At 41.1% G+C, this 27336-nt stretch overlaps 1 protein-coding gene across 6 annotated transcripts in view; it reads left to right on the forward strand.

Moving 5' to 3' along the window:
- Positions 1-12322: 12322 nt before the first annotated feature.
- HEPH (hephaestin) overlaps positions 12323-27336 on the forward strand; it is a 211130-nt gene continuing 196116 nt past the window's right edge. For 5 of the 6 annotated variants that reach the window (XM_049872971.1, XM_049872970.1, XM_049872972.1 and 2 more), the window contains exons 1-5: positions 21406-21572; positions 23263-23507; positions 24702-24914; positions 25614-25796; positions 26930-27184. In XM_049872971.1, coding sequence (XP_049728928.1) covers positions 21406-21572; positions 23263-23507; positions 24702-24914; positions 25614-25796; positions 26930-27184 — 1063 coding nt within the window. Of the gene's footprint in view, positions 12472-15624; positions 15627-21394; positions 21573-23262; positions 23508-24701; positions 24915-25613; positions 25797-26929; positions 27185-27336 lie in introns of those variants that run through there. The other variant, XM_049872967.1, reaches the window with a different exon arrangement.

Consider the following 27336-nt stretch of genomic DNA (forward strand, 5'->3'; position numbering starts at 1 on the left):
CTTTTGTGGTTACGAAGGGGGGAGGGAGGGAGGGAGGGAGAGGGTTTTTTATTGATTAATCAGTAGATAAGAACTGCTTTGGGTGAAGGGAAAGACAACACTCAATACAAGGAAGGTCAGCCCAATTGGACTGGACTAAAAGCAAAGAGGTTTCCGGGATAAAATGAATGCTTCAAAGGTCAGCGGAGCAGGGGCAGGGGTCTGGGGATCATGGTTTGAGGGGACTTCTAAGTCAATTGGCAAAATAATTCTATTATGAAAACATTTTGCATCCCACTTTGAAATGTGGCGTCTGGGGTCCTAAATGCTAACAAGCGGCCATCTAAGAGGCATCAATTGGTCTCAACCCACCTGGAGCAAAGGAGAATGAAGAACACCAAAGTCACACGACAACTAAGAGCCCAAGAGACAGAAAGGGCCACATGAACCAGAGACCTACATCATCCTGAGACCAGAAGAACTAGTTGGTGCCTGGCCACAATCGATGACTGCCCTGTCAGGGAGCACAACAGAGAACTCCTGAGGGAGCAGGAGATCAGTGGGATGCAGACCCCAAATTCTCATAAAAAGACCAGACTTAATGGTCTGACTGAGACTAGAGGAATCCCGGCGGCAATGCTCCCCAGACCTTCTGTTGGCACAGGACGGGAACCATCCCCGAAGACAACTCATCAGACATGAAAGGGACTGGTCAGCGGGGGGGAGAGAGATGCTGATGAAGAGTGAGCTAATTAAATCAGGTGGACACTTGAGAGTGTGTTGGCAACTCTTTACTGGAGGGGGGATGGGAAGATAGAGAGAGAGGTAAGATGGCAAAATTGGCACGAAACGAGAGACTGAAAGGGCTGACTCAATAGGGGGAGAGCACGTGGGAGAAGGGAGTAAGATGTATGTAAACTTACATGTGACAGACTGATTGGATTTATAAATGTTCACTTGAAGCTTAATAAAAGTTAAGTAAGAAAAATTAATCAGTGAAAAAAAATAAATAAAAATTGTGTGTTAAAAAAATCTGCAATGAGATTTCATCTCACTCCAACAAGGCTGGCATTAATCCAAAAAACACAAAGTAATAAATGTTGGAGAGGTTGTGGAGAGATTGGAACACTTATACACTGCTGGTGGCAATGTAAAATGGTACAACCACTTTGGAAATCGATTTGGCTCTTCCTTAAAAAGCTAGAAGTAGAAATACCATACGATCCAGCAATCCCACTCCTTGGAATATATCCTAGAGAAATAAGAGCCTTTACACGAACAGACATATGCACACCCATGTTTATTGCAGCACTGTTTACAATAGCAAAAATTGGAAGCAACCAAGGTGACCATCAACGGATGAAGGGATAAATAAATTATGGTATATTCACACAGTGGAATAGTACACATTGATAAAGAACAGTGAGGAATCTGTGAAACATTTCATAACATGGAGGAACCTGGAAGGCATTATGCTGAGTGAAATTAGTCAGTTGCAAAAGGACGAATATTGTATAAGCCCACTATTTTAAGAACTTGAGAAATAGTTTAAACTGAGAAGAAAACATTCTTTAGTGGTTACGTGAGGGGGGAGGGAGGGAGAGTGGGAGAGGGACATTCACTAATTAGATAGTAGATAAGAATTACTTTAGGTGAAGGGAAAGAGAGTACACAATACAGGGGAGGTCAGCACAATTGGACTAAACCAAAAGCAAAGAAGTTTCCTGAATAAACTGAATGCTTTGAAGGCCAGCGTAGCAGGGGCAGGGGTCTGGGGACCATGGTTTCAGGAGACATCTAAGTCAATTGGCATAATAAAATCTATTAAGAGAACATTCTGCATCCCACTTTGAAGAGTGGTGTCTGGGGTCCTAAACGCTAACAAGCAGCCATCTAAGATGCATCAATTGGTCTCAACCCACCTAGATCAAAGGAGAATGAAGAACATCAAGGACACAAGGTGATTATGAGCCCAAGAGACAGAAAAGGCCCCATAAACCAGAGACTACATCATCCTGAGACCAGAAGAACTAGATGGTACCTGGCTACAACCAATGACTGCTCTGACAGGGAACACAAAGGAGAACCCCTGAGGGAGCAGGAGAACAGTGGGATGCAGACCCCAAATTCTCATAAAAAGACCAGACTTAATGGTCTGCCTGAGACTAGAAGGACCCCTGTGGTCATGGCCCCCAGACCTTCTGTTGGCCCAGGACAGGAACCATTCCCGATGTCAACTCTTCAGACATGGATTGGACTGGACAATGAGTTGGAGAGGGATGCTGGTGAGGAGTGAGCTTCTTGGATCAGGCGGTCACTTGAGATTATGTTGGCATCTCCTTCCTGGAGGGGAGATGAGAGGGTGGAGGAGGTTAGAAGCTGGCCAAATGGACACGAAAAGAGAGAGTGGAGGGAGAGAGTGGGCTGTCTCATTAGAGGGAGAGTAACTGGGAGTGTGTAGCAAGGTGTATATGGGTTTTTGTGTGAGAGGCTGACTTGATTTGTAAAGTTTCACTTAAAGCACAATAAAAATTATAAAATATATGTATATACCAAGCAAAGAGCTACCAAAAAAGAGCAGGAGTGGCAATACTAATCTCAGAAAATAGGCTTTAAAACACAATCCACCATAAAAGACAAAGAAGGGCACTATATAATGATTAAAGGGATGATCCATCATGAAGACATAGCCATAATAAATATTATGCACCCAATGACAGGGCTCCAGAATACATTATACAAACTCTAAGAGTTTGTGGTCATTGACAGTTCCACAATATTAGTAGGGGACTTCAACAAACCACTCTCGGTAAAGGACAGAATAACCAGAAAGAAACTCAGCAAAGAAACAGAAGATCTAAAGGATACAATCAGCCAACTTGATCTCATAGACATATGTAGAACACTCCACCCCATATTTGCAAAGTACACATTCTTTTCCAATGCATATGGAACGTTCTCCAGAATAGACCACATCTTAGGCCACAGAGCAACCCTCAACAAAATCCAAAGCACTGAGATAATACAAAGTGTCTTCTCTGACCACAATGCCATCAAAGTAGAAATTAAGAACAGGAAGAGCAAAGAAATCAATTACATGCAAATTGAATAACACCCTGCTTAAAAAACACTGGGTAATAGAAGAAATCAGAGATGGAATAAAGAAATTTCTAAAATCAAATGAGAGTGAAAATACATCATACCAAAACCTTTGGGATATACCAAAGGCAGTGCTCAGAGGTCAATTTATAGCAATAAATTATTATTGGTGGTGGTGGTAGGGGCCATCAAGTCAGTTCCAACTCATAGTGACCCTATTCACAACAGAATGAAACACTACCTGGTCCTGCACCATCCTTACAATTGTTACTATTCTTGAGTATATTGTTCCAGCCACTGTGTCAATTCATCTTGTTGAGGGTCTTCCTTTTTTTCACTGACCCTCTTCTTTACCAAGCATGATGTCCTTCTGCAGGGACTGATTCCTCCTGACAACATGTACAAAATATGTGAGATGTAGTCTTGCCATCCTTGCTTCTAAGGAGCATTCTGGTTGCATTTCTTGCAAGACAGATTTGTTCATTCTTTTAACAGTCCATGGTATATTCAATATTCTTCACCAACATCACAATTCAAAGGCATCAATTCTTTGGTCTTCCTTATTCATTGTCCAACTTTTCCACGCATATGAGGCGATTGAGAACCCCATGGCTTGGGCCTGGCACACCTCAGTCCTCATGGTGACGTCTGTGCTTTTCAACACTTTAAAGAGTGTTTTGTATCCGATTTGCTCAAAAAGCAATGAGCTTTTTGATTTCTTGCCTGCTGCTTCCATGGGTGTTGATCGTGCATCCAAGTAAAACGAAATCCATGACAACCTCAGACTTTTCTCCGTTTATCATGATGTTGCTTATTGGTCCAGTAGTGAGGATTTTTGTTTTCTTTATGTTGAGGTGTAGTCCATCCTGAAGGCTGTGGTCTTTGCAGTAAGTGCAATAGATGCACACATCAAAAAAGAAAAAAAGGAAAAAAACAAAACCTTAGCTACACAACTTGAGCAAATAGAAAGAGAACAGCAAAAGAAGCCCACAGCCACCAAAAGAAAGGAAATAATAAAGATCAGAGCAAAAATAAATGAAATAGAGAATAGAAAAACAATAGAAAGAATCAACGAAGTCAAAAGTTGGTTCGTTGAAAAGATCAACAAAATCAACAAACCACTGGCCAAATTGACAAAAGAAAAACAGGAAAATACTCCAATAACCCAAATAAGAAATGAAATGGGGGAGATTACAACAGAACCAACTAAAATAAAAAGAATCACAACAGAATATTATGAAAAACTATATTCCAACAAATATGAAAACCTACAAGAAAAGGACAAAATTTCAAGAAACACACTACCTACCCAAATTTACACAAAATAATGTTGAAAATCTGAAAAGACCTATAACAGAGAAGAGATTGAAAAGATAATAACCCCCCCCCCCCCAAAAAAAATAATAAAGCCCTGGCCCAGATGGCTTCACTGGAGCATTCTACCAAACATTCAGGGAAGAGATTACACCAGTACTACTCAATTATTTCAGAACATAGAACAGGAAAGGATACTTCCAATTTCATTCTATGAAGCCAGCAAACCCTGATAGCAAAACCAGACAAAGACACCACAACAAAAGAAAATTACTGACCGATGTCTCATAAATATAGATGCAAACATTCTCAACAAAATTCTAGCCAATAGAATTCAGCATCACATCAAAAAAATAATACTCCATGACCAAGTAGGATTCAAATCAGGTATGAAAGGATGGTTCAACAGTAGAAAATCAATCAATGTAATCCACCACATAAATAAAAGAATCACATGATCATCTCAACCAACATAGAAAAGGCATTCAACAAAGCTCGACCCTCATTCCTGATAAAAACTCTCAAAAAATACGTATAGAAAGAAAATTCCTCAACATAATAAAGGTCATCCATACAAAATCAACAGTCAATATCATCCTTAATGGAGAGAGGCTGAAAAAAATCCCCTTGAGAACAGGAACAAGACAAGGATGTTCTTTATCACTGCTCCCATTTAACATTGTGCTAGAAGACCCAGCCAGAGCAACAAGACGACAAACAGAAATAAAGGGCATCCAAATTGGTAATGAAGAAGTAAAACTGTACCTATTTGGGGACGATATGATACTATACATAGAAAAACCAAAAGACTTCATGAAAAAACTACTGGAACCAATAGAAAAATTGAGCAGAGTGGCAGGATACAAGATAAACATATAAAAATCAGTTGGATTTTTATACACCAATAAAGAGAACAATGAAAGAGAAATCAGGAAAACAATACTATATATAATAGCCCCTAAAAAAAGTAAAATACTTAGGAATAAACCTAACCAGGGATGTAAAAGATGTATACAAAGAAAACGACAAAACACTACTGAAAGAAACCAAAAGACATCTACATAAATAGAAAAACATGCTTGTGGACAGGTACACTCAACATTGTGAAAATGTCAATTCTACCCAAAGAAATTTACAAATACAATGCAATTCCCATTCAAATGCCAACAAGATTCTTTAAAGAGATGGAAAAACTAATCCTTAACTTTATTTGGAAGGGGAGGAAGCCCCGGATAAGTAAAGCACTACTGAAGAAGAATAAAGTAGGAGGACTTGCACTACCTGACCTCAGAACCTACTATACAGCTATGGTAGTCAAAACAGCCTGGTTGGTACTGGTACAACGACAGATACATTGAACAATGGAACAGAATTGAGAAACCAGATATAAATCTATCCACCTACTGTCACCTGATCCTTACAAGGGCCCAAAGTCCATCAAATGGGAAAAAGACAGTCTTTTAACGAATGGTGCTGGCAAAACTGGATGTCCACCTGCAAATAAGTGAAACAGGACCCATGCCTCACACCGTAAACAAAAACTCATTCAAAATGGATCAAAGACCTAGATATAAAGCCAAAAAGTATAAAGACCATAGAAGAAAAAAAATGGGTCAACTGTAGAGGCCCTAATACATGGCATTAAAAGGATACAAACCATAACTAACGACACACAAAAATCCAGAAGATGAGCTATATAACTGGGATCTTCTAAAAATTAAACACTTACGCTCATCATACAGGCTGGGAAAATTTTTTTTGGCTACTGCAAATCCTACAAAGTTCTAATCTCTAAAATCTACAGGAAAATTCAATACCTCTTACTACATAAAGACAAATAATCAGATTAAAAAATGGGCAAAAGAAAATGAACAGGCACTTCACAAAAAGAACATTCAAGCAGCTAACAGAAACATGAGGAAATGCTCCTGATCACTAGCCATTAGAGAAATGCAAATCAAAACCAAAATGAGATACCTCCTCACCCCGAGATTACTGGCACGAATTAAAAAAAAAGAAAACAGAAAATAACAAATGTTGGAGTGGCTGGGGGTAAATTGGAACTCTTATGCACTGCTGGTGGGAATGAGAAATGATAAAATCATTTTGGAAAACATACAGCACTTCCTTAGAAAGCTAAAAATAGAATTACCATATGATCCAGAAACCCCTCTTCTAGGACTATATCCCAGAGAAATGAGTCATCACACAAATAGATGTATGCACACCCATGTTCATCGCAGCATTGTTCACAATAGCAAAAAGACAGAAACAACCTAGATGCCCATCAACAGATGAATGGATAAATAAACTATGGTACATATACACCATGGAATACTATTCAATAATAAAGAACAATGAAGAATCTGTCAAGCATCTCACAACATGTGTGAATCTGGAGGGCATTGTGCTGAGTGAAATCAGTCAATCACAAAAGGACAAATATTGTATGAGACCACTACTATAAAAACTCATGAAAAGGTTTACTCACAAAATGAAACAATCTTTGATGGTTACGAGGGAGGGGAGGGGTGGGGATGGAAAAACACTAAATAGACAATAGATAAGTGGTAACTTTTGTAAAGGGTAAGACAGCACACAATACTGGGGAAGACAGTACAGCTTGCACAAGGCAAGGTCATGGAAGCTCCACGGACACATCCAAACTCCCCGAGGGACTGAATTACTAGGCTAAGGGCTGTGGGCACTATGGTCTCCGGGAACATATAGCTCAACTGGCATAACAGTTTATAAAGAAAATGTTCTACATTCTACTTTGGTGAGTAGCGTCTGGGCTCTTAAAACCCTATGATCGGCCATCTAATGTATTTCACGGGTCTCTCCCCTGTAGGAGCAAGGGAGAATGAAGAAAACTAAAGACACAGGGGAAAGGTTAGTCCAAAGGACTAACAGCCTCCCCCAGACTGAGTCTAGCACAACTAGATGGTGCCCAGGCACCACCACTGTCTGCTCTGACAGGGATCACAATAGAAGGTCCCAGACAGAGCTGGAGAAAAATGTACAACAAAACTGTAAATCACAAAGAAGTACCAGACTTATTGGCCTGACAGAGACTGGAGAAATCCCAAGAGTAGGGCCCCAGGGCGCCATTTTAGCTCAGTAATAAATTCACTCCTGAAGTTCGCTGTTCAGCCAAAGAGTAGACAGGCCCATAAAAGAAAACCAGATTAAAGGGGCACACCAGCCCAGAGCCAAGGACAAGAAGGCAGTGCAGGACAAGAAAGCCTGTAATAGGGAACCCAACGTTGAGAAGGGAGAGTGTTGACATGTTTTGGGGTTGTTAAAGAATGTCAAAAAACAATATGTGCACTACTTTTTTTTTTTTTTAATGAGAAGCTAGTCTGTTCTGTAATCCTTCATCTAAAGTACAATTAAAAAAAAAGGTATGGGTCGAAGCAGAGAGAATTGGTTTCAGGGGCAAAGAGGCACCCCTCCAGGGCCTGTACAGGACCTGTAGCCCAGTTGGACACCTTTGAGAATCAGAGCATTCAGACCCAGGGGGAACGGAAGAAGAAGGTGAGGATGCCTGGCAGAGAGTCCAGATTTTCTGTGAGCACAGTGCTTCAGGGGTGAGCTGATTCTGGACCAAGAAGCCAGGGTGCAGGAGGTGGTGAAGGAGAACACTTGGGGACTCTGGGGGTTCAAATCTCAGCTCTGCCTTTTTAGGGCTGTGTGACATTGGAAGATGGGGTCATGTCATCTTTTTGACCCTCAGTCTTCTCTTCCTCAACCCGAATTTGTTACGAGCAAAAAATGGGAAAAAGAATGTAAATATGCTTTTAAATGGTAAATGGGTCTACTATTATTTAGAATCTTGATCTCTGAGAACCAGGGAGGGAGTCAGGTGAACTAGGGATAGCTGAGCTCTGCAAGAATTATGCTTTTTGTTTCTTGTTTAAGAAACCCTACTTTACCCCCACAGTCACAAGATAACCTATATTTTTGTTCTATAATGACATGGACTGGTTGTGTTAGAAACTACCTAGCAATTATGCAATACCAGAGGATACTTATAGATTAAATGAATTTTTAGTGGGTGATCCTGGGAATAAATACCTACTTACAGCAAAAAAAAAAAAAACCCACAGGAATGAAAGAAAATACCAAAAAGAATGTCAGAAGAGACTCTGAAACTTGCTCTTGAACATAGTTAAAGGGAAGAGAAGAAACAATGAAGTAAAAGAGCTGAACAGAAGATTTCAAAGGGCAGACTGTGTAGGCAAAGTATTATAATGAAATGTGCAAAGACCTGAAGTTAGAAAATTAAACTAAAAGGGAAGAACAAGCTTGGCATTTCTCAAACTGAAAGAACTGAAGAAAAAATTCATGCCTAAGGTTACAATATTTAAGGATTCTGTGGGCAAGATATTGAATGATACAGAAGGCATCAAGGGAAGATAGAAGGAATATGTAGAGTCACTATATGTAAAAGAACTTGTCGGTGTTCAACCATTTCAGGAGGTAGCATATGATCGAGAACTGGTGGTACTGAAGGAAGAAGTCCAAGGTGCACTGAAGGCATTAGTGAAAAACAAGGCTCCAGGAATTGATGGAATACCCACTGAGACGTTTCAACAAACGGATGAAGTGCCAGAAGTTTGCCTGTGTTTTATTGACTGTGCAATGGCATTCATCTGTGCGGATCATAACAATTTATGGATAACATTGTGAACAATGAGAATTCCAGAACACTTGATTGTGCTCATGCAGAACCTGTACATAGACCAAGAGGCAGTCGTTCGAACAGAGCAAGGGGATGCTGCATGATATAAAGTCAGGAAAGGTGTGTGTCAGGGTTGTATCCTTTCACCATACCTATTCAATCTGTATGCTGAGCAAATAATCTGATAAGCTGGACTATGTGAAGAAAAATGGGGCATCCGGATGGGGGGAAAACTCATTAACAACCTGCGATATGCAGATGACACAACCTTGCTTGCTGAAAGCGAAGACGGCTTGAAGCACTTACTGAGGAAGATCGAAGCCTACAGCCTTCAGTGTGGATTACACCTCAACATAAAGAAAACCATAAATCCTCACAACTTGGCCAATAGGCATCATCACCATAAATGGAGAAAAGATCAAAGTTGTGAAGGATTTCATTTTACTTGGATCCACAGTCAACACCTACGGAAGCAGCAGTCAAGAAATCAAAAGATGCATTACATTGGGTAAATCTGCTGCAAAAGACCTCTTTAAGTGTTAAGAAGCAAAGATGTCACTTTGAGGACTAAGGAGCCTGATCCAAGCCATGGTATTTTCAGTTTCCTCAAATGCATGGGAAAAGTGAACAATGAGTAAGGAAGACTGAAGAAGAATTGATGCCTTTGAATTATGGTGTTGGCAAAGAATATTGAATATACCATAAACTGCCAGAAGAATGAAAAAAATTGTCTTGGAAGAAGTACAGCCAGAATGCTCCGTCGAAGCGAGGATGAGACTTCGTCTCATGTACTTTGGACATGTTATCAGGAGGGACGAGTCCCTGGGGAAGGACATCATGTGTGGTAAAGTAAAGGGCCAGGAAAAAAAGCAGCAGACCCTTGACAAGATGGGTTGACACAGTGGCTGCAACAATAACCTCAAACAGCAACAATTGTGAGGATGGCTCAGGACCCGGCAGTGGTTCATTCTGTTGTACACAGGGGTCACTATGAGTCGGAACCAACTGGACGGCACCTAACAAGAACAACATGCTAAGCACTGTGCTAAGAGTTCACACACGCCAATTTATTAATTCTCACAATATTCCAATCATGGAAGTAGTATAGTTCCCATTTTGCTGATGAGGTTTTAGAGGCTCAGAGAAGTTAACTGACTTGCCCAAGGTCAAACAGCTCAGAAGGAGCCAGCCAGGGTACAAATCCTGGTCTTTCTGATTTGAAACCCCATTCTTCTCTGGTTAGACATGAGGGTTTCTGTGATCCACTCATCTTTGAAGCCACCCTTGTGTCATGCTCTTGTGATGTCCATAGATGGGTAACCTAAAAATATAAAAAATATATAGATTGTGTAAATGAATAAGTGAAGGGATGGGTTAATAAAAGAACTTAAAACTTTAAGTTCCCTTAGGAACAGTCTAGTCTTGTGCTTCTCTAACCTGCTCTTAGTGCTCTGGGGGTTCTTTGCTGGTGCCTCAGAATTAACCATATTTTCTGGTAGGGCAGGCATACTAAGGGGGCAGGTCCCTACTTCCCCTCAACCCTTCCCATTTCCTTTCTCCCTCTCAGCTTTACCTAGAATAGCTCCACTTTCCCCTTTCATAGAAATTGGGTGTTTACTACAAGATTCTGTTCAGGTAAAGAGTTCTGCTTCAAAAATAATTTTAAAACTACAAATTTTAGACCATCATCTCCATGTGGCAGGTGAAGGAACTGAGCCCCTGAAAGGCAAGATGACTTGTCCAAGACCGTACAACCAAACCAAACCCATTACTGTTGAGTCAGTTCTGACTCATAGTGACCCTATAGGACAGATCAGGACTGTCCCATAGCGTTTCCAAGGAGTGAGTGGTGGATTCGAACTGCTGACCTTTTGGTTAGCAGCTGAGCTCTTAACCACTGTGCCACCAGGGTTCAGCCAGGATTCTTGAAATATTGTTCTTTTTCATCATGAATTAATAAAATTTATTTTTTAAGAATGAGGAAGAAAAATAAAGATTTCTTTATTATTAAAAATAATAACTGTCATTTTTGAGTTTTTACTATGTGCCAGGCACTGTGCTAAACCGTTCATATGTATAATCTTGTTTCAGTTGCCACAATAGCCCTATGAAATAGGTATTATTATTATCTCCATTTTACATAGGTGAAAACCGAGGTTTAGAGAAGTTTAGTGACTTTTACAAGGGGCCCTTGTGGCACAGTCGTTAAAGGGCTCAGCTGCTAACTGAAAGATTGGCAGTTCAAATCCACCAGCCGCTCTTCGGGAGAAAGATGTGGCAATCTGTGTCCTTAAAGATTTCAGCTCTGGAAACCCTGTGGGCCAATTCTACTCTGTCCTATAGGGTCACTATGAGTCAGAATCGACTTGATGGCAATGTGTTTTTTGTGTTTAGTGACTTTTCCAAAGTTACACAACCAGGAAGTGGAAGAGTTGGGATTTCAATCCAGGATTCCAGTTTTCATACTCTTAATCATGATGTTATATTGCAAATACTACCAAGTCTATAGCAGGGGTTGGCAAATTATGGCCATGGGCCAAATCTGGCCTGCCACCTGTTTTGTAAAGAAAGTTTTATTGAAACCTAGACATACCCAATGTGCTCCAGTGGCAGAGTTAAGTAGTTATAAGAGAGATTGTGTCTTCTGAAAAGCCTAAAATATTTACTAACTGGACTTTTATAGAAGAAGTTTGCCAATAGGCATCAACCTAAAATATGGTGGCAAGGGGGGAAGGGTTAAGCCCTGGGATTAGTCCCCAGAAATGTCCCCAGGGTAGGAAGGAGAGGTGAGCACTCAGGTGTTTGATGTGCCCTCTCAGTGACACTGCTGAATGGATACAAGCCCAGAAACCTGGCCTAGTTGACCTCCTGCAGCCTTCACTGTGTTGATTCAAGTGGGTCTATGCCTCCTTTTTCTTATTGTCTTTCATGAGTCAGAGCAGAGGTCTTAATCCTTCTCCTCCCTGTCATAAATGCTTTACAGCATTTGGACTTGGATCCCAGCTTAATGGGTTTGGCCCCCACCTTCCTTCTCTAGTTCCAAGGTCCATATCCGTGCTGGGTGGGGGAAGAGGCAGATAACCCCAGGGGCTGCCGTGGCCTGATCCAGCTTCCCATGATAGCTAGGCACTTCTGAGGGAGCTGAGGCTGGCGGCTTCTCTCTTCTCCCCACTGGTGTTTCTATTTGGCTTGGTCCAGATTGTAGTTCATAAATATCTGGTCACCCTTAATCGCCTCCAGTGGTTTATGACCCAGACTTTGTCCCACCATCTCAGTCTTCTGCAAATTTTCCTCCTTGGATCCTGCTCCAGATGCTTTAAAGCCAGGAGAGGAAAATGTGTCAAGCCTGCCTGGAGAAGATCATCTGTTCCTAGCCAATATCTCCTCATCACAAAGTAAGACTACTAGGCAGTAGAACTGCCATCATACCTGTCCCCTTCCTATCCCTGTACATGGTGGGTAATTGAAATCCTTTCTGAAGAGGCATTAAACTCTTAGCCTTTTCTCCACAGATTATCCCCTCTCCTTTTCTCCTTATACTTTGCATCTTTGAAAACTCTTTTTCTTCTGCTCTTAACATCTAGAATCTGGCTTCCTCATGGAATCATAGATATGCAAATTGATAGAGCTGGGTGGGCCCATATTTAAAGGCCCTCATTATACAGATGGAAAGACTAAAGCCCAGAGAATACAAGGACCTGGGCCAAAGACACATAGCTTATTACTACCAGAGCGAGTGGGGCTGGAACCTAGATTGCTTGTCAGTTCTTTTTCACTACCCTGTTTCCAGCAGGGAATTACTTTGGCTTTAAACAAATCCAGGCTCCAGTTTCACACTGAAGTTTTATTGCCCATTTTGTTATTATTTATTACTATTATTTTAATATTTCTAATTCTTCTAAGTTTAAGAGTTTTCAGGCTGTCGATCTTTGTTAATCTGGCTATCTCCTAGCTACATCCAATCTCAGATGGGAATTGTAAACAATGCGAGTTAATGTATATTAAAAAAAGAAAAACTAGCAATGACTGTTGAACAGTAGACACTGAATAATTGTGAATTCCTTTCTCCCATTTAAAAAGGACTATGCGTTTCTTCCAGAAGCAGCACACTGTGGTGGTTAACAGTCTAGACTGGCCCAGTAAAATTCCCTGCCTGAACATGTTACTTCCCCTCTCTGGCTTTCCACAGTTGTAAAATAGGGGAATTAAAGTATCCATTCCACAGGATAATCTTGAGGCTTACATGAGAGAATGCATGTAAAGTGTTTAACATAGGGTTTGGCATATAGAAAGTTCTTTGTTTCATTACCAGTTTTATCATTCTCTATTTTTTTTTTTATTATAAAGCAGCCATGACCTCAGAATAACAGGCAGGGCTGACAACTATGCTTCAGAACAAGAAGAGAAACAGTTTGTGGGAATGGGGGCTCTTCTCACATGTAGTAACAACTACAGAAGGTCATTGTCTTAAACGGTGTTGTCAGCAGCAGCCTATGAACTTTGGCTGGTCACACTGAGGGAGAGTTTTCTTCACCTTCTCAGCAGAGGCTAGCTAGCAAGCTGTTGTTGAGTGCTCACCAGTCATTTTCAACTCAGAGCGACCCCATGTGACAGAGTAGAACTTCACCACAGGTTTACTAGACCGTGATCCTTACTGAATCAGATCATCAACCTTTTGGTTAGCAGCTCAGCACTTAAATATTTATTTCACCAGAGCTCTTAGCAAGCTGCAGTAACAGAAATGTATCCCACTCCCTTGGATTTCCTCCTGACATCCTAACTGGGATTTGGAAAACTCCTGAATATGGTCAAAGAAACATCCCAGGTTTTGTACAAAACTGTCCCAGAACAGGACATTCCAGGAATTTAGTTTCTGGGAAAGAGGGAATCCAATACTTCCCCCACCCACCGAAGCACATACGCTGTTCGCTACAGTAAACCCTGCCAAATTGGAGCCCCTGACTTAATTTCTGAAAAAGGCTCTGTGTCATGGATTGAATTGTGTCCCCCCAAAATATGTGTCACATTGGCTAGGCCATGATTCCCAGTATTGTGTGGTCTTCATGATTCTGTGATCTGATGTGATTTTCCTGTGCATTGTAAATCCTACCACTATGATGTTAATGAGGTGGGATAAGAGGCAGTTAGGTTAATGAGGTAGGACTCAATCTACAAGATTAGGTTGTTTCCTAAATCAATCTCTTGAGATATAAAAGAGAGAATTGAACAGAGAGACAGAGGGACCTCATACCACCAAGAAACAAGAGCCAGGAGAATAGCATGTCCTTTGGACCCGGGGTTACTGTGCTGAGAAGCTCCTCGTCCAGGGAAGATTGAGGACTAGGACCTTCCCTCAGAGTCAACAGAGAGAGAGAGCCTTCCCCTGGAGCTATTACCCTGAATTTAGACTTCTAGCCTCCTAGACTGTGAGAGAATAAATTTCTCTTTGGCAAAGCCATCCACTTGTAGTATTTCTGGTATAGCAGTACTAGATAACTAAGATACCCTGTAACCCAGGATACTGACTAAGCAAGCCTGGCAGGCTCAGATTGGGGTCTGCAGTTCATTATTACTGGGCCACTGACATGAATATGGAAGTGTTTTCCCTAGCAAACATAAACTTTCTTTCCTCTCTTTCCAAACGCTATCTCACCTGCCTTCCTCTGCAAAAACCTTTGTTCAGCAAGGCTTAGGGGAATCCTAAGCTCCTGGGAGAGAAAGTCAGTGGCTGAAAAGTTGGAGGAAGTTTGGCTGGGTGTGCAGGGAAGTTAAAGGAGACTATGGGCCTTTTTTTTTATCTCTCTCCTCAAAGTGCCTAGGACCACTACCAGCTTAACTCCTTCAGGAGCAATTTTGGAGTTATACAGAGTAGTAAATTTTCCTGTTGCAACAGCATCTTGCTCATTTTCTGTCACAGGTTTGGGGGTTTATTGAGGCAATGGATCTGAGGATCACATAAATGGGAGGCTGGAACACTTTAAAATGACCAAGCTTGGTTTCATATTTTGAAAGCCAGATCGGCACATCCAAACCCCTTTGCCATCGAGTCTCTTCCGACTCATAGCGACCCTAAAGGACAGAGTAGAGCTGCCCCATAGGGTTTTCAAGGAGCCCCTGGTGGGTTTGAACTACTGACCTTTTGTTAGCAGCTGTGGCTCTTAACCATTGTGCCATGATATCTGATCTAAACTATCAGCTTAACATCTGAATTATTTCTTACTCTTATTGTCAAAATAGCAGAAATCTTTACAAAACATAGGCTCAAATTCTGACTTTGCCAGTAACAGGGTACATGACTTTGAGCTAACACCTTCACCTCTTTGGCCTCAGTTTCCTATATGTCACATCAGGAGGTTAAAGAATGATGATTTCTAAAGGTTTTTGTGGATGTATGAATCTATAATTCACTCTGTTCTTTGTTACTGAGCATCTATTACATGTCAGACTCTTTGATACCAGCTCAAATATCCATTATTTTGTTTGAGCCTTAAAACAATTCTGTGAAATAAATATTTCAATTTTTTAGATGACAAAATTGAGGCTTAGAGAGGTGAAAATGATTTGTTGAAAGATCACAAGCAAGAAATGGGATGTGAACCCAGGTCATGGAAACCCTGGTGGCGTAGTGGTTAAGTGCTATGGCTGCTAACCAAGAGGTCGGCAGTTTGAATCTGCCAGGTGCTCCTTGGAAACTCTATCAGGCAGTTCTACTCTATCCTATAAGGTCGCTATGAGTCGGAATCAACTCGACGGCAGTGGGTTCTACTAATTTCAATTCGGTATGCTTTCTATAATATCACAAATGGGATGTGAGGAAATAAGGCAGCCAGTATGCTAACTATGAATGTAGATATTTGGTGAAATCTTATTTGCCCCATGAATGATATGGTGATACTATGCTGGACACAATTGCCAGGCTGAGAGGTCAAGAGCCTTACGTTATAGTACTAGCTCTCAGGTCTTCAGGTGTGTCCCCTTCCTCTTTGGATCTCAGTTTCCCCACCTCTCACATGCTAGGACACAGTGATAATGATTAAATAAGAATTTAAATTGTACTTGTAGTTTTCAGAACCCTTTGGGGATGTCAACACACTCTCCATTTTCCCTCCCACCAAAGAAAGGCCTATGCCCACAGAAAGTGAAAAAATACCCACCTGGGAACTATTTTGAGTCACAGAGGGGAGAGCCTGAAAGAGCTAAGAAAACAGAGGACCAAAATGTGAATCATTTTTGTTGTTGTTGTTAGGAAGGCTGCTGAGATTGGAGACAGGGGTCCAAGGATCGTTCAGCGTTCTCATGTTCAGTTGAGTAAGTGATATTTGTCTAGGATGAGCAAGTCCAGCTCTACTCAAAAAGGGAGATGGAGGGAGGGATAAGAGCATTGGCACATAAAAAGAACAACTTGCAAATTCTAGGAAAAACAGTGGTGCAAATTGTCATGGATAATGGGGCCTAGGCCCAATTGACATTGAGATGACAGGAAGGTACGGTAAAGATAGAGGAGGCCTGACTTGATGCTGGTTGACTTTCTTCCCAGGTTGGAGCAAAGTCTCAGTGTATTTTTAATTAAAAATTAAGCTATGCTTAATTCCAAGTAGCCCAGGAATTTTCCCTCTTTCTCTTTCCCTTCCCTTGAGTGACTCTTTCTTCTGCCTTCTTTTGTACATTTTCCCAGGACTCTTGCTCACATTTCTTATTTTATTTTTCATTTTACCTTGTCCTTTTCTTTTCCCTCCTCAGCCTGGCTTTGGATCAGGCCCTTATGTTAGCCCTATCTGCTCTACTGCCTGTAAGACTTCTTTCTGTACTCTCAGCTAAGAGAAAACAGCCCTACCCAAGTGAAAAAAAATTACACAGGGCCTTCACATTCAACATCTCACTTGATCACATTCAACTCTTCATTTGATCTTTATAGCAAACTGATGAGAGCCCAAAGCAGATATTATTCCCATTTAAAAGATGAAGAAACAGGCTCAGAGAAGTTAGGTGATCCTATTTTTTTCCAGTTTTAACGCTCCCCACTTTGCCATGCAATGTCCCAGTGATTCTAAAGGAATGCTATAGGCTATCCCTTTGTTCTGCTTTTATAATGTATGACAAAACCAAATTAAAAACAATAATAAAAGCAACAACAAATTGAGCTTTGTGGATGAAAGAAAGGAAGCCAATGATTAGAAGGAAGGAGAGCTAATATTTATTAAGTCCCATATATACTATATAAGATTATCTCATTTAAACACAGCTTAAAACATTACTCAAACCTAGGTTTGTCTGACCTAGAAGTTCTGGTTCTTCCCACTATACCTTGTTGTTTCCAAGGAGAGTATAATCTCAGCCTGGGGTGTGTCGCTGTATATGGGAACTTGTGAGTATCCATAAAATGTCAAGGTTTTGTGACCATAAAATAGAAAGCTTTATTTCTAAACCTATTTCCTCATTTATATTAATAATGGCTACTAATACTTTTTGATCACTTACTTATGCACTTCAGCACTTACATGTGTTTTAAGTACTTACAGATCTTAATTAATTTAATCCTCACAACAACTCTATAAGGTAGCTACTACTATTAGTTCCACTTTACAGATAAAGACACTGTGACTAGAGAATTGCAGCAATTTGCTCAAGTCACACAGCTAGGAAAAGTGGATCCAGTATTTGTTAAGGTAGTCTGATCCCAAAGCCTGTGCCCTAGATACAAAATGGGGAAAACAATCCTTATCTTACAAGGTTTTGAGAATTATATAAGATGGCAGATTTGAAATATACACTGTAAAATGGAAAGTGCTAGGCAAATGCTAGGTAGCATTTTTTCTTAGGTTCTATTGTCTAGCCCTTTGGGTCATTAGTCACCACCTTTGAATGCTTATCATTGTATGCTGAAGATCTGTACTAGTCTCTCCCAGGAACATTTCCACCTTTGCCGTATGCTTCTTCAGTTGTGGAGTGTTCTTACCTGGGACAGTTTTCTCTCTAGGAAAATGAGATCAAGGCATAACTGTCTTTCTGACTCCTCTTTGAGATGGTAGTTTGAAGGAGTTTCATGTTGCATTCAGACTTGCGTTGAGCCAAGGACACATCCTTCCCGCGAAGTGTTCCAAAATGTGGCTATTGCTGTGCTACTGTATATAGGTATATGTGATTGTGCCTGTGTTTCATCAATGAATGTGAATATTGGCAACATATGACAGCTAGAAGGGCTCTTTTAGAGCTCTTTATATGTAGCATTTTTTTGTAGTTCTGCATTTGTGTATTTCATTAGATTCCCAAACAGATCTGTGGCCCCAAAATGGTTGAGAAGCTCCATTATTTTACAGGTGGAGAAACTGAGGCTTACTAAGGTAAAGTGACTTGCCTAAAGTCACTATTTAAGCCAGTGGCAGAACTTGAACTAGGGCCAACTAGTGGGAAAATGTATGTTTGTGCCTCTTTATGTTACCTTAGCAGTAATTGTTTACAGAACAGGGGTCCCTGGATAGCACAAATGGTTACATGCTCAGCTGCTAACCAAAAGGTTGGCAGTTTAAGTCCACCCAGAGGCACCTCAAAAGAAAGGCCTGCTGATTTACTTTTGAAAAATCAGCCATTGAAAACCTATGGAGAAGTTCTACTCTGACACACATGGCGTCTCCATGAGCAACTGGTGGTTTATGGAACACCTACTGGACCCCATCACCAAGTCTGGCAATAGATACACAAAGATCTCTAAGATATAATATCCACCCTCAAAGGAGTTTAGAACCCAATCTGGAAAATAAAGACAGTTCATGAGGCAGTTCATGAGACAGAAAGGTAAAAATAGTACAAAGTCTGACTTAATACATTTGGGTGTTATAGAGAGCAAATAGTCCTTAAGAAGAAAGTAGGATGGAGATGTTAGAGGGGGTTTTCTGGAGTACTTGGGATTTAAGTTAGGCTTTAGAGCATAAATATGGAAGGTATGTTGTGTGGGAGATAGGATAAATGAGCAAACTGTAGCCAGGAGGAGGAAGGAAGGAAGGAAACCAGCAGTTGCTGTCTATTATGTTCCAGGCACTGATCGTACTCGGGCCTTTCACGTAGGTTTGCTAATTTATCCAAAGTTGATATTATTATCCCCACTCCAGATTTCAGTAGTCAAGTATTACCCAAGGCCATACAACTAACTGGTCAGTGGGAGAGCCAGGATTTGGAAAGAGGGACCCCAAAAGCGGTCCTGTCCTACATCGGGAGCTTTCTGCCCAATATCATTGGATACTGGGCCACTGCTGCGTATGGAGGAGCCTGAGAGTTTGTAGGGAAGTTTACAGATCTGTTTTTTAATCAGAGTGAATATCTGCACCTAGCCAGGGTAAATATCCAGGGATTTCCTATACACGTGTTTCTGTATATATCTTTAATTTTCTGTTTTTTATTATTATCCCTATGTCATGTGCTTGGGATGAGGATTTAGTGAAATAATTTATATAAAGCACTTAACATAGTGTTTAGTATGTAGTATTCTCTCAATGAATGGGAGCTATCATCATCATCATCATACACATTAGGTGTGTCTCTGCCTATGTGAATATTTGTGTCCGTTTCTAGAAGTGATCATAACCACACGTGATTCAATGTCTCGGAAGATTTTTTTTCCCCAGATATGGCTGCAGCTATGGGCATATATATGTTCTGTGTGTGTGTGTGTATATATATATATGTTAGTGTGCAAGTATGCTTCAGTGGAAGGCAGTCTAGCATGGTGATTAAGAGCATAGACTCCGGAGAATACTGCTTGGTTTCAAGTCCCAGCTCTACTGACTGTTAACAGGTGACCATGGGAAAGTTACTTTACACCTCTGTTCTGTCGTTTCTTCTTTTGTAATATGGGGATAATAAGGACATCTACCTCCTAGGGTAGTGGTTAGGATTAAATGATTTAACCTATGTAAAACATTTAGAACAGTGTCTGGAACACAATGAGCATCCAATAAATATTGATACTATTATAATGAAAGTTACTAAGGATTTTTGTGACAGTGTGGTTCTATGTGTGAATACAAGTGCATGCATCCCTATTTTTAGGTAAGACTGTGAGGCTATGTGTATGTAAGTATGTGTATGTATATGACGTTGCCTATGTTTCAGGGTTTGATGTAGGTGCGTATGGTATGACTAAGGGCTTTATTCCATCTCCAAGAAGTCTAATCTCCTGATTGATGCATTGGAATGAGAGGCTAGAGGCTTGGGACTGCCTCTGATTTAGAATTTAAAAAACCCATTGCCAAGGAGTCGGTCCCAACTCATAGTGACCTGTGACGTGGGTTTGTGCATAGCCTTGGGGGCCAGCAAAGAACCTTTCTTCTGAGAAGTTAAAAACATCTTCCTTGTATATTCTCATTTTTTTTTTCATTTTAACTTTTCTTTTGAGGTGTAACACAAATTCTAAGTTTATAGCTCAATGTTTTTTCACAAATTTAACACACTTGTGTCACCAACACATAGATGAAGGAAGAGAACATGACCTAGAAGCCTTCCTGCTTGACTTTTCCAGTCACTGATCTCCACTGCCCTCAAGGGAAAACATTATCCTGACTTCTAGCAGCATAGATTAGTTTCACTTGATTTTGTACTTTACATAAATGAAATCACACAGTATGTACCCTTTTGTGCATGCGTGTGTATGTGTGTTTCCTGCAACATTATGTTTGAGAGTCACCCATATTTTTGTGTGTAGTTGTGGTTTGTTCATTATCATCGATGTGTAGAATTCCATTGCATGAATGGAATGCAATTTTTTCCATTCTAGTGTTCATGGACATTTAAACAGTTTCTATTTTGTGTTTATGAACCTTCTAGTAATGTCTTTTGGTAAATTTTCGTTTGTTTTTAACCACAATTCACAGAAGATGGCAAGTGGCAAAAATGAGTCTCCCCTTTGCCTATGGGAAAACAGAGGCATAGGGAGAATTTGTGACTTGTTTCAGACATTGAGTGAATCAGTGGCCCAGTCAGGGTTCTGGTGCCTGTTTCCTGGTTCCTGGGCCAGAGTAAATTCTTCTTTTACACTGCTGAAGGAACTGGAACCAAATTTTGTTTCTAAAGGAAGTGAATTATAATTATCAGTACAAGGGATTTTTTAACTTTGCCCTACAAAGTCCAATGTGTAGATATCGGTGAATGCTTGTTGAACTGAAAGGAATCAGGTAAGGCAGAGAATCCGGGCAAATTGGTTTCTGCTTTCTCAGTTACTTTGACTCTTTCCCTTCCTTTCTTTCCCTCTTTAGTTTTCCAGGCACGTGCAAAGCTTGTGTTCTTTTCTTCCATACCAGCAGGTATTCATTTGCCTGTTTCCCAAAGTAATGTGGACCATGGAGCCAGGACATCTCCTCTGGGCTCTGCTATTTATGTGTCCATTGTGGCCCCAACTGACTAATGGGGCCACTCGAGTCTACTATCTGGGCATCCAGGATGTGCAGTGGAACTATGCTCCCAAGGGAAGGAACGTCATCAAGAACCAGCCTCTGGACAATGACACGTAGGTTTCATCTCTTGTGGTATTAGAGTTGGAGTTGAGGCAGAAGACTCTTCCTTGAGGGCAGGGGGTAGCTTCTTGAGGACCCTTTCTCAGGATGTAATAGCAGCCAGATCTTGAGCTTTCTGGGTCCTCCACCCAGTGGCGGGTTTCCTGGGAAAAGAGGTGATTGACTCAGGAGCCAGCATCCCATCTGGAGTCTGCTCTTTCACACTGATGTGCCTCAGCCTGCTAAGAATCCTAAAAGATAACAATTCCATATTACCTTGATTCTAAGATGAAATTCACATTTTTGATGTAATAACAGTTGTTGGACTTAAAAAAGGACAGATATATGAAATACAGTGTTTATAAGATGCATAGTTATTTCAGATAAGTGTAAATGTGAAAAAAAGGTAAGACCTAGAATCAAGGAAATAGAAGTAATAGCTATGATTTATATAACACTCTGTGACAGGCATTATACTAGAAATTTACATACTTTGTCTTATCTAATTCTTAAAAAAATGCTCTCAGAGGCATGAGTGTCCCTGTTTTACAGACAAGAAAGCTGAGTCTCAGGGAGGTCAAGTGACTTGCCCAAGCAACACAGGTAGTAAATGGAAAAGCTAGGATAAGAACCTGGGTAATGTAGATATATTAGGTCCCTGGGTGTCACAAATAGTTTTTGATTACTAACATAAACGTTGGCAGTTCACACCCACCCAGCAACACCATGGAAGAAAGGCCTGGTGATCTGCTTCTGTGAAGATTGCAGCCAAGAAAATTCTTTGGAGCAGTCCTACTCTGTAACACATGGAGTAACCATGAGTTTTGGAATTGCCTGGACAGTAACTTTTTTTTTTTTTAATGAGGATGCCAAGTGTCCTTGAGGGAAAACTTCATTATCCCCCATTCCCAATGCTTTAAAGTAATAGTTAACATTCATTGAGCTCTACTACGTGCTGGGCACTGTTCTGAAAGCCCTGGTGGCGTAGTGGCTAAGTGCTACGGCTGCTAACCGAAGGGTCGGCAGTTCAAATCTGCCCGGCGATCCTAGAAAACTCTACAGGGCAGTTCTACTATGTCTTATAGGGTCGCTATGAGTCGGAATTGACTCGACGGCACTGGGTTTGGTTTGGTTTTTGGTTGGGCACTGCTCTAAGCTTTTAATTCATTTAGTTCCCATTAACAACTTTCTGAGCTTGGTAATGTGATTATTTCATCGTATAGATGCGGAAACTACACAGAGCATATAAGTAACTTGCTCAGTGTCCCGCGAATTCATAAGTGCCAGTATTGGCATTTAATTCAAGCAGCCTGGCTTCAGAGCTTATAAGACCTCCCATATATAGCAGGATGGCACTAAAAAAAGTCAGGCCATATCAACAGGGAGTTAATCACTTAAAGATTCACTCCACAGTTGGTCACCTTCCCATTACTATATATTTGGTTGAACCATGTAAAACTACTTTTTTTTTTTTTTGGCTAAAGCTGACCAAATATCAGCAATTTCATATGCTTCAATTAATGGTTCCCATTGCCTAACAGACTCTAACCTAAAGCTTTCATGTTTTGATCAATACAATCCCATGTTCTCTTGCTGTGCTCTAAAGAAAGATGGACATTTTCTGGTCAGCTTTCTCTGGAAAAGAACCCTCCAGAGATTCAAAGATTTTGGCTAAACGTAACTCTCTCTTTTCTTCTTTCCCAGAGTGGCTTCAAGCTTCCTAAAGTCTGACAAGAACCGAATAGGGAGTAGCTACCAGAAGACCATCTACAAGGAATACAGGGACAGCTCATACATGGACGAGGTGGCTCAGCCAGCCTGGTTGGGCTTCCTGGGGCCAGTACTACAGGCTGAGGTGGGGGATGTCATCCTTATTCATCTGAAGAATTTTGCCACTCGTCCCTATACCATCCACCCCCATGGTGTTTTCTATGAGAAGGACTCGGAAGGTAAACCAGCCCAATCTGTCTTCCTCTTGCTCGACAAAAATGTCACTTTTCTTCTGCTGCCATATGGGATAGAGGGGCTGGGAGAGAGGGCAATCTTTTCTCCCTTATTGATCTGAGATGGCAAGGACTCTTTCAGAGAAACCGTGACTGGGTGCTGGTATCAATTCTGCTCTTCATACACTATGTGACTTTGGGCAAGTCACTGCCCCTCTTTGGGTCGTAGATTTCTCATCAGGAATGTGGCAATACAATCTACCTTTTATCAGAAGGGTCTTGAGGTGGCATTTCCATAAAATATTTGAATACGCTTTGAAAAGAGAAGAGTGTACTGTGAATGTAAAAAAAAAAGGGAGTGTTAATCTAATGTCACCGTCTTCTGAAGGGTCTATTTTTTTCTTAAAAGGACGTTCAGTTTATTCATCTGTATCTGCCACTATCGCAGGCCCATGGCTTAAAATACTGACAACATTGAGTGAGAGAATAAACCAAAACCAAACCCGTTGCCAACAAGTTGGTTCCGACTCATAGCGACCCTATAGGACAGAGTAAAACTGCCCTATAGGGTTTCCAAGGATGGCCTGGTGGATTCGAACTGCCGACCTTTTGGTCAGCAGCCATAGCTCTTAACCACTACGCCACCAGGGTTTCCAAGTGAGGGGAATAGAGAGGGAAATCTGAAGATTCTGGCTTGGCTGTTAACTCTCTACATGACATTAGGCAAGATACTTTTCCTCAGTTTTCTCTTCCTTAAAATGGGGAAGTAGACCAGCTGATCATTAAGTTGCCCTCGAATTAAAATTCTATGATTGTCTGCTTTCTGTTTTCCAAAGTGAGTGCTTGAAGGAAGGGAATTCTCTTTTTTCCCTTGTCTCTGTGCCACCAGCTTTGTACTCGGGCAGTACTAGATCAGGCCATGCAGCACTTTGCCTGACCACAGCTCCCCCTCCAGTGGCTGCTACCTTTCCACTCGCTGTTGACATGGGGTATGAGGTTCTTTGGCTAGATGTTACCTGCATCCGTACCCTTATCAATTTGCCAGGAGCACTGTGCTGGACTTTATAATTCTCTCTTTCACAAGACTGGACGTAAGTGCCCCACATGTCAGTCTACTCTTGGCTTATATATCTACCAGGCTCCCTCTCATTGACCCTGCAACTAAAAAAAAAAAAGGCATGTGCTAATTTCATTTTCTAGGCTCCCTATACCCAGATGGCTCCTCTGGGTGGCTGAAAGCTGATGACTCTGTTCCACCTGGGGGTAGCCACATCTACAACTGGACCATTCCAGAAAGCCATGCACCCACAGATGCTGACCCAGCATGCCTCACCTGGATCTATCATTCTCATGTGGATGCTCCACGAGACATCGCAACTGGTCTCATTGGACCCCTCCTTACTTGTAAAAGAGGTACAGGCCCTAAGAGTAAACTGAGAGATCTAGTTTGGGACATGCAGTGGAAACCAGTGATGTGATTTAACCACCTATATATTGGACAACAGTAGCCCCAGGAGTGTTAATTCAGCATTCTGGTTTACTAGCAGTAACAAGCCCTTCCAAACTCCCTTTCCACTATTTTATTTTTCCATTTTGGTATTTTTTCTGAAAAAAAAATTTATCCTTTCTTACTCTTTCCTTATTTCATTGTTAAAGCTCAAATTAGTAATAATGAGGGTCAGGTAACATTGAAGTAAGGCCTGTGATAAGAGTTCAGGTGTGGATAGAATTGAAAGTGAGGCCATCAGGGTTTGGAGAGGATTGAGCGCCTGGTTGGAAATAGGGTATGTTCAAGGTATAGTCAGGCTTGAAGACCTGGGTGTGTGTTTCAGGAGTGTGATCGGGTTAAGGCCTTATTCTAGGTTGAATAGGCAGCGTTGGTAGAGGGAATTATTTTAGGTTCCACCTTTAAGCCCTAGGCTTAGCTGAATCAGTGGTTTTATCTGGGAATTCTGAAAATGAAAATTAGCAGAAAAAGTCTCTATCTGCTTTTCTGTTGCTGACAGACTCTTAAGTTCCCATATCTTCCTACTGCTTTCTTTTGAGTACCGCTGCAGCTTATTGTTGCTATGGAAAGGAGGTTCTCAAGGGCACCTTTCTTACTTGTCCTAGGAGCCCTGGATGGGAACTCCTCTCCTCGACGGCTGGATGTGGACCATAATTTCTTCCTGCTCTTCAGTGTGGTAGATGAGAACCTTAGCTGGCACCTCAATGAGAACATTGCCACTTACTGCTCAGACCCTGCCTCAGTGGACAGAGAAGATGAAGCCTTTCAGGAGAGCAACAGGATGCATGGTGAGCTGGGAGGAAGTGGCCACACTATGACAGTGAACACTAAATGCCTTCTCTGGCCCTAGCATTTGGTGGGTGCTTTAACATACCTGGCTCTTTTTAATTCTCACAAGGACCAGGAGTAGCAGGTAGCTTTCCTCTCTCTTACCTATGAGGACACAAGCTCCTAGGGTTAAACAGCAGATAAGTGGCACAGCTGAAATTCCAACCCTTATATGTCTAACTGCATAGGCTGTGCTTTTTCCATTAAGCTGCCCAGCCTCATAATGTAGAATAGCCAAGGCTGTTGACTCCAAAGTCATATAATGTAAGTACAGTTACTTTGGAGAAGGCTGTCCACTGATATAATTAATATTTTTTTGTTTTTAAAAATGATGCAAGCTGGCAGAATTGCCCACTTTTTGGAGGAAAATCATTGCTTCAAGTTAACATGACTAAGTCACCCAAGCTGCTTTATGTCTATAAGAGAACTGACCATTTTAAACTAAAAACAAACCAAAGCCATGAAAGCCCTGCAGCATGAGTGGAGAACAGCCTTTAGGAATAGAAAAAAAAAAGTTGATTTTGTTTTTGTTTAATTAAGGGAGTGATTTACTTACCTTTGGTGGCAGAGGTAGGTTCAAAGCCAGACAGTTGATAAAAAAAAAAAGAGAGGTGAAAACTCAAAGGGAAGATGTAAGGATGGCTTGGAACCCTCAAATTTCTCTTGGGTTTTATACCAATTGCTTATATTACTCATGATATTTAGCTAACTTGACAATTGTCCAGTGGAAATATCAAGACGGAAACAGTCCTGAAAGGAAAGAATAGCCTGCAAAATAAACCCTAGAGAGATTTCCTAGATTATTGGGTCTGAACCTTGGCTCTACCACTTAATAGCTCTATGGCCTTGGGAAGTAACTTCACCTCTTGAGCCTCAGTTTTCTCATTTTATGAATGAGAATAATGATATCTGCCTATTTTTCAGGACAGTTTATAAAATTTAAGTGGGATAATACATATGATCAGTACAGTGTGCTCTTTAAAACCTCAACTGAATGTTGTCTTAGTATTGTCAAATGATAAGGCTTCTCCCATTGGGGAAAGTGAGGTGTGCTAACTATGATATTTTCTTTGGATTTTTTTTTTTTTTGCAGCAATAAATGGCTTTGTCTTTGGGAACTTACCAGAGCTGAGCATGTGTGCACAAAAGCGTGTGGCCTGGCACTTGTTTGGTATGGGCAATGAAGTGGATGTCCACACAGCTTTCTTCCATGGACAGATACTAACCATCCGGGGCCACCGCACTGATGTAGCTCACATCTTTCCAGCCACCTTTGTGACTGCTGAAATGGTGCCCCAGGAGTCTGGCACCTGGTTAATTAGCTGTCAAGTGAATAGTCACTTGCAAAGTAAGACCCAACATCTTTGACCCTTGGGGTGTAGGGGTGAGGTGGTGTGGAGCCATCAAATAGGTCTTTCAGGTGAGGCATCTTGGTATAAAGAAAGAAACACTAGGCTCGAAGTCAGGGTACCCAAGTTCTTTCCTGGCTCTGTCATTAAC

This window comes from Elephas maximus, chromosome X, assembly GCF_024166365.1.
Source record: "Elephas maximus indicus isolate mEleMax1 chromosome X, mEleMax1 primary haplotype, whole genome shotgun sequence".
Taxonomy (NCBI): Eukaryota; Metazoa; Chordata; class Mammalia; order Proboscidea; family Elephantidae; genus Elephas; species Elephas maximus.